The 8413-nt window shown below is 38.0% G+C and overlaps 1 protein-coding gene across 1 annotated transcript; it reads left to right on the forward strand.

The window, feature by feature from the left end:
- Positions 1-2706: 2706 nt before the first annotated feature.
- LOC147406375 (homeobox-leucine zipper protein HDG11-like) lies at positions 2707-7992 on the forward strand. Its single transcript, XM_086434379.1, has 9 exons — positions 2707-3283; positions 3912-4029; positions 4151-4339; positions 4429-4893; positions 4982-5083; positions 5176-5385; positions 5464-5644; positions 5737-6095; positions 7023-7992. Exons 1-9 carry the CDS (start codon positions 3168-3170, stop codon positions 7404-7406), a joined length of 2124 nt encoding a protein of 707 aa, XP_086290505.1. The 5' UTR covers positions 2707-3167; the 3' UTR covers positions 7407-7992.
- Positions 7993-8413: the final 421 nt, after the last annotated feature.

Genomic DNA, 8413 nt, shown 5'->3' on the forward strand with positions numbered 1-8413 from the left:
ATGTCTCTGATGGTGGTGGCACTATTAGAGATTCAACGATAAAATAATATGACAATTGGGTACTATCGGTGATATTGTCGGTGGCACCAATGGAGTTGGCAATGGCATTCACAACATCCATACTATGGTACTATTAGAATCAGTGTTATGCCATCGATACTGCTTTGGATTGTCATTTCTGGAGTTGCTAGCAATGGCACTACTAGCTTGTTACCGACAAAAAATTATTGTGAATTTTCTAATTTACTTTGGGTGGGTCTTTGATTGGGTGAATGATTTGCCAAAAAATTTCAACCAAGGGACATCTAAAGTGTGTGGAAAATGGTCTGAGTGGTCCATATAGTTGATTAGGTTAGTGCATCATGTGGTCATTCTATGCTATCGAGGTGCTTGAGGTTGAGCGTTGATGCTAACCTCAAACAGTTCGACACACAAAGACCATTTTATCGAGGTGCTTGAGGTTGAGCCTTCATGAGTCTTCCACTGAACCAGTCCGACACACAACTCGGTCTCGGGATTGAGAAAAAAGTGAAACTAACAATCCATCCCTTTATAAATTATGAGACAAAACCTAACCTAGACCAATGAATTGGAAAACATTCCCAGAACAACCACACTTACATCCATGGTATAAATCTTTTAAAATGATTTACAAATAGAGGAAAGATAGTAAAGTTAAACGGTGCTTGTGATGTGCAGGCATTGTACGTGTTGACAATACTCTACTATACCTTCACTTAAAGGGGTAAAATAGGAAATATAGTAAAGTTAGAAGGGGTATTAGTGAAGGTAAGGGGGAGTAATAGAAAGACAAAAAAGTTGAAGGGAGGAGAAGAAAAAGAAAGGTAATAAAGTGGGGTTGTGAGGACCCTGCTGTTTTGTTTCAATCTTTATACCCAACAAAATTATAGTTGAGTGGGGTCCACCGTTGTGTTTTAAAATATTAATTAAGTGAATTTTGTAGATAACACAATAAAATTATATTTTTGTAATTTTAGAAAGTTAAAAACTAATTAACGTGATTCTCGAAGCTTTGGGATTGTAATTTTATTTATTTTGACAAAAATGACCTTTATAATCATAAAGTTAAAAGCAAGTGTAAGGGCATTTTTGGTCTTCCAAATTTTGGTGTCAAATCATTTTACTCATCCTTTTCTCATTATAATGATAAAGATAAAGACTAGTAGGTGGCATGTGCATTTGCACATGATTTACAAAATATGGTATTCTTGTAAAGGTATAAATGCCTTAATTTGATTATTTTAGAAATTTCATAAATATATTTTGGTGTATCGCTTCAATTTCGCCTTAGAATGATCCATGTCCTATTTCGAGGACCTTTCTTATCGGTGATTTGAATGATATTGAAGAAGTCACTACTATTCATTGGATTCAAGGGTGTGAATAGTCACCTGAAAAAATGGCTCTCATTTGGATTATTGAATTAGATTTGCCCCTCCATGTTTGGTTAATATTAAATATACCCCTAGTGTTTTCAAAGTGTTGATCTATGTTTTATCCAAAAGACTAATGTAAAAAGACCCAAAATGTCTTTGTTTTCAACCTCTAGCCAGTTTTTTTATAACCGAGTATCCTTGTAGACAACATACCGAGGTGTATATGGGCTCTGCCCAATCCACAGACCATGGTCTTGTCCAATGACTAGTCTCGGCGCACAGGCAACACCCACACATCACACGCACTGGGTAAATGAGGGTGAGCCCTCACAGGTGGCCTTAAGGAATCATTGCTCATATTGACTATCGATCTCACAACCTACAAACTTTCACCTCTTATTATAAATTATTTTTAACTATTCATCCTCATCTTCAATCCACTATTTAACCTCATCTTAACTTCTTATAAAAAATCATTGATTTTTCTACCTAAAATCAATCATTATCTTCTAATTCCCTGAAAATCCATATTGTTTTCGTGTTTTTTAGGTTAAGTTAGTCATAATTTTCAAATTGAAGATGATAGTAGAAGATTTTACCCAAGAGGTGGAACATAACCGATTTTATAAAAATCCGTCCTTGTACTTCTCCAAAAATCCCATCTTGTTATTGTTTATTGGGTTTGAAGGTCAAACAAAATAAAATCTTTAGGTAGTAGACTAAAGGAAAAAACCTAAAACCTCGAATGGTTGGCTCAATGGCAATTTTGAATCCAATAAGCGACGAGAGTCCGTAGGTTGTGTCTGATACCCAATATGAGTAGTGACCCGTGAGGGCATATACCTTCACATACCTGGTGCGTGTGATGTGTAGGTGTTGCACATGCCCGGGGGAGGGATATATGCCTCGGTCCAGGTCCTAACTCACCCGGTCCCACTAGTCAGTTGTAAGTTCGGATACCTCGTTAATAGAACAAAAAAAAAAAAAGTAAAACCTAAATTTTTTACATATTTGCACGTAAAATCAAGGGGTTTTCTATTAGAGGTTGAAGATGATGGCATACACGCCATTTAATTTACTCTCCAAGAGAAGACCTAAGTCAAGGGGGCATCTCTAATATTAAATAAATTGCATGGAGGCATGTCTAAATCACCCAAAAAATAATGGATTTGACTTTTATAACCATCGATAATTATACATAATGATGTGATAAAATAAGACATTAAGGGTGTTTTAGTCATTTAAAGTGTGGGTTAACATATATCGGTCGGAAAAAAAGAGTATCTCTGGTTTCTCTGAAAATCCACGACTACATGCGTGTCATATTAAAGGCTCGAAGCTGTATCCCCGCCTTGAAGTCTGCGCGTACCAAAGCAAATAAATTTCAAAGAGAGAGAGCGAAGAAAAAACTGTGCTTTAAATCCGTCGGTTACCTCTCTTACATATGTCTTCGAATACCATGCGAGCACATTAATTTTTTTTTTTATTCTCTCTCTTTAATTCAGTATCTCTCACTCCCCTCAATTCATGGCGTCGATATCTCTAATTTACTGTCCGTTTCTTCTTTCCTAATGGAATGGGTTTAAAGCTAATAAACAATGCAACAGTCACAGATGAATATGAGAAAGAACAACAACAACAACCCACTCTTTCATTTTATGATGACGAGGTTGATATGTTCTTAAGAGGAGCAGAATCAGAAGAACAAGAGCTTTACAACAACAACTTCAAGAACGTTGGCTTGTGTTGGTGACTTTAAAAGAAAAAAATATGGATTCTATGAGTGGGGGTGGTGGGTCAGGGGAGGATCAAGATGTATCTGATCCTCAGAGGAGGAAGAAGCGTTACCATCGACATACAGCTCGTCAGATTCAAGAGCTTGAAAGGTTAGAAAAAATCCTTCATGGGTTCTCTTTCTTCAATCTCTAGCTTTGTTACTGGAAATATGAATTTTTTTTTTTTTTTTTTTTTGGGGGGTTTAAGTTTAATGAAGGAAAAAAAAATCGTACTTTCAGTTAATTTGAAACGGATTTTGTCTTTTTATTTATTTATTTATGATAATGGATATGTTGGGGTTATGGGGTTTTGGAGTCAGAAAAAGTCCTCCATGGGTTAGGGTTTAAGTTAAATGAACAAATAAACACTTTTAGTTAATTTGAAATGATTTTCATCTTTTTTAGGATAATGGGTATGTTGGATTATGGGGTTTTGGAGTGGGAAAAACTCCTCCATGGGCGGTTGTTGTTGGGGTTTAAGTTAAATGAACAATTTTTAGTTAATTTGAATGGTTTTCATCTTTTTGTTGATAATGGGCATGTTAGATTATGGGGTTTTGGAGTCAGACAAAGTTCTCCATGGGGTATCTTTCTTAACTTGTTTTATAGATTCTTTTTTTCTTTGTTATTTTTGTTGTTGTTTTTGTTAAGTTAAATGAACAAATAAACGAATTTTTTGTTAATTTGAATGGTTTTCATCTTTTTGATGGTACTGGGATGTTGGATTATGGGATTGAAGGATGTTCAACGAGTGCCCTCACCCAGATGAGAAGCAAAGGATGCAATTAAGCAGAGATTTGGCACTGGAGCCTCGACAAATTAAGTTCTGGTTTCAAAACAGGAGAACCCAAATGAAGGTAATCTCTTCTAGTAGTCTTCTTCTTTTTGTTTTATTATAGACAGATAAGGGATTATTGTTGCTTTCTTTTCTCACCCCCTCCCCTTTTCTCCTACGTAATATTACTTCATATGCTTCAGACCCAACATGAACGCGCGGATAACTCCGCGCTTCGAGCTGAGAATGATAGGATTCGAACTGAGAACATAGCAATTAGAGAGGCACTAAAGAAGGTGATCTGCCCATCTTGTGGGGGACCGCCCGTTGGCGAAGACATGTACTTTGACGAAGAGAAACTGCGAATGGAGAATGCTAGATTGAAAGAAGAGGTTGGTTTTTGCTAAACAAACCCACTAGTTCTTTCTTTGGGACCCACCTTGTATCTTGTTTGATTTATTTTTCTTGTTAAATTTTGCAGCTTAACCGAGTGTCCGGCGTTGCTGCCAAATACATAGGAAGACCAATTTCACTACTCCCTCCTGTTCAACCTAGTCATGTTTCTTCTTCTTTGGAATTATCTATGGGGAGTTTTGGGGGTCAAGGGATCGGAGGGCCTTCCCTCGATCTTGATCTTCTTCCCGGAAGTTCTTCTATACCCACAATGCCATTTCAGACAATGGGCGTCTCAGAAATCGATAAATCAATCATGGCAGAGTCCGCTGCCAATGCCTTGGATGAATTGATCAAGATTTTGAAGACAGATGAGCCCTTATGGATAAAGTCTGCAATGTACGGGAGAGATGTTCTTAATCTCGAAAGCTACGAGAGGATGTTCCCAAGGACTAACCACTTAAAAAATCCCAATGTTGGAATTGAGGCATCAAGAGATTCGGCTCTTGTTATTATGAATGCATTGGCGTTGGTTGACATGTTTATGGATTCCGTGAGCTCCATTCTTCAATGATGTTATTACCCTATTTGTGTCTCTAGAGACTTCTTATTTATCTGAATGAGGACTGATTTGAGTGCAGAACAAATGGGCGGAGCTGCTTCCTACGATAGTCTCAAAGGCTAGAACGATTGAAGTACTAGCGTCTGGCATGGCGGGAAGTCGGAGTGGATCCTTACAACTGGTAATTTATCGACATAGTTCCGTTTCTTTGTTTAATATGAGATGTTAGTTGTTAGTTTGATAGAATTTTTCTGATCAAAAGGGTCAGTGCAGATGTACGAGGAATTGCAGGTGCTTTCGCCTCTAGTGCCAACTCGAGAATTCTACTTCCTTCGTTACTGTCAGCAAATAGAGCAAGGATTGTGGGCAATAGCCGACGTGTCCTTTGATTTCTCCCGAGAGAATCAATTAATCTCTACTTCTCACTCTCGAAGGTTTCCTTCTGGATGCTTGGTTCAAGACATGCCCAATGGGTACTCTAAGGTGATTAAACGGTTGGTTCTCTCCCATTGATTTCATTTACGAAATAAGCTCCCTAACTTATGGTGAAATACTTGATAGGTGACTTGGTTAGAGCATGTTGAAGTAGAAGAGAAGACTCCATCTCATCAGCTATATAGAGATCTTGTTAACAGTGGTAAGGCGTTTGGGGCTGCACGATGGCTTGCTACTCTTCAGAGGATGTGTGAGAGAATTGCTTGTCTAATGGTCTCCACAACTTCTACACGAGACCTTGGAGGAGGTACCATATAACATATACTTGTTTTGATTTCTAATCACCTTTCAAACAACTTCTTTCTAAAGTTTGTTGTTGTTTTGATGATGGATGTCTAGTTATTCCCTTACCCGACGGTAGGCAAAGCATGATGAAGCTTTCACAAAGGATGATTAATAATTTTTGTTCTAGCATAAGTACATCGAGTGGCCAAAGATGGACTACATTGTCGGGTTTGAATGACGCGGGTGTCCGAGTTACTATTCAAAAGAGCACAAATCCTGGTCAGGCTAATAGTGTGGTTCTCAGTGCAGCGACATCACTATGGCTCCCTGTATCTTCACAGAATGTATTTAATTTCTTCAAGGATGAGAGGACTCGACCTCAGTGGGATGTTCTCTCCAATGGTAATCCGGTGCAAGAGGTTGCTCATATTGCAAATGGATCACATCCAGGCAACTGTATATCAGTTCTTCGGGTAAGCCTCCCCCCCCCCCCCCCCCCAACCCACGCCACACACACACACTCAAAAAAAGAATTTTAAAAATAAAAAAAATTAAAGTTTTCATTAGCCTGACGGTTTGCTAGTTCTTCATGTACTAGTTGGAAACCTTGCAAAAAAATCCCCTAGAATTGGTTGGGGAAAAAAGGGTCGACTCAAGAGAGCGAGCCAAGAAGGGGTAGCTTTAGCTTTTTTATGATAGAAATCTTGAATCTAGTTTGTGATTGAAATATATATGTGTAGGGTTGGGATCAGGAGAGACAACCTTATTTTGACGACCATTGTCCTATTTGGGTTACAAGTTTTGGAATAGGTTGATTTTTTGTGAAGATCTCTATGGTGAGAAGAGCGTCATCACAAAAAATCGACCCATTCTAAAACTACTAACCCCATCAAAAGTGGTTTACAAGTTGAAGAGTTGTGGACCTCAATTCATACCATTAACTTGTAAACTAATTTTCATGGGGTTGGAAGTTTTGGAATGGGCTGATTTTTTGTGAGGATTTATGGTGAGAAGATCATCCTCACAAAACCATTAACCCATTCCGAAATTTGTAACCCATGTTGGTCAATGGCTGTCAAAATAAGGTTGTCTCCTAATCCCAACCCATATATAATTGTAATTCGTTTTAGGATTACAGGATAATGAAATCAAATGGGGAAACTTGGGTTTCAAGCTTCTGGAAGTTTGAGAGAGGTATTGGGAGAAATCCCAAGCATGACTTTCTTTTTTCAAATGTTCGTGAATCGTTGCTTGTGTAATTGTCTTCTATTCCATTGGCGATACACAGTTGTTTCATTTTTTTTTTTTTCTCTCTCTCTCACCTCATCTGTTGACGTAGGCATTGCTAAACCTCGTAAATCTTAGTGTTTTTCATGGTTTGATCGCCTTTTCCTTGACAGGCTTTCAATGCGAGCAATACCAACATGTTGATACTTCAAGAGAGCTGCATAGACTCGTCGGGATCACTCATTGTCTATGCTCCAGTTGATCTACCTTCTATCAACATGGCAATGAGCGGAGAAGACCCTTCATACATACCCTTACTCCCATCCGGTTTCGCTATCTCCCCAGACGGACGACCCGACCAAGGAGGCGCATCAACAAGTTCAAGTTCATCAAATATTAGTAGTTCGGGTGGTTCACTAATTACGGTGGTGTTTCAAATACTTGTGAGTAGTTCACCGTCCGCAAAACTGAACCTCGAATCGGTGAATACAGTTAACAATCTTATCAGCACAACTGTCCACCAAATAAAAGCTGCCTTGAATTGCCAAGGTTCCTAATAAATTTTCAGCTCTCTCTTAAACAACAATGGTTCTTAAATATAGAAGATCAGAACAAGTTAAGAGGCTATTGTTGGGTGGCATTCAATTGGAAGAAATGGTTCTCTAAATGGTTTGGTTGATATTGAATGCTCTTCCTCAAGAGCTGAAGCTTCACAACAGACTACAAACAACTCTTCAAATTTTTTACAAGACATTTGTTCCATTTTTACCCTTGAAAGAAAGGGAGTCAAGAACGCACCATACCCACCCAATCTTTCTTTGATTCACACCCAACACAACAAAGGTAATGGTTCGGGTATTGACTTCTTCAGACTTTGTTTTATTTTATGGTTGACAATTAATTTTTCTTTTGTTTTTTTTGGTTGCTGTTGTTCGTTATATCTGGATTGTATTCATCAAGATCAACTAGGGCTGTCGACTTATCGGATCAGACCCAAAATCCATTCTGTTCTAATTTGATCACTATGGGTATGGATAAAGGTTTTTGGTTCCTATAAGGACCTGATCCGAAAGCTTATTGGATCCATTTTGGATCAACCATCTCATATGTTTAAATATATGATTGATATACATTTATGTTTTATTATATTTTATTTAGATCAATAATGAATATTATATTTTATGTATATTTTTATTTAATTTAATAATTGGGTATGATTAGGATTGATAGAAAAAAAAAATATTGGGTTTTTGAATTGGATTGTATCCGGAACAATATATAGAACATCGGATTAGTTAAGGACTTAAAAATGATAGATCCGAGTTGGGTCAGGATTAGGTTTGGGTCTAATAAATGATTCTTATCAGATAGGGGACCAAATTTGATTCCAATCAGATTTTTTCTCGATCCATTGACACTGTTAAGATCTACCATGTCTCGGTGGATTAAGTACGGCAGCAACCTGGGCAGGCTGGCCCGAATTCAGCCTGGGCTCAACCCAATTGATGGGTGAGCCTGGGCTGAGTTACGTGGACCTGACCTCAATTTGGGCTGAGCTCAGGTT

The sequence above is a fragment of the Akebia trifoliata genome, chromosome 3 (genome assembly GCF_017979445.1).
Source record: "Akebia trifoliata isolate Shusen 1 chromosome 3, ASM1797944v1, whole genome shotgun sequence".
NCBI classification, from domain to species: Eukaryota; Viridiplantae; Streptophyta; class Magnoliopsida; order Ranunculales; family Lardizabalaceae; genus Akebia; species Akebia trifoliata.

What these genes read in the sequence shown, in the direction of transcription:
- LOC147406375 (XM_086434379.1), top strand. Translation starts at nt 3,168, where the DNA reads ATGGATTCTATGAGTGGGGGTGGTGGGTCAGGGGAGGATCAAGATGTA. An exon ending in CAGATTCAAGAGCTTGAAAG is followed by an intron (nt 3,284 to 3,911) that starts GTTAGAAAAAAT and finishes ATGGGATTGAAG; the next exon opens with GATGTTCAACGAGTGCCCTC. An exon ending in GGAGTGGATCCTTACAACTG is followed by an intron (nt 5,084 to 5,175) that starts GTAATTTATCGA and finishes GGGTCAGTGCAG; the next exon opens with ATGTACGAGGAATTGCAGGT.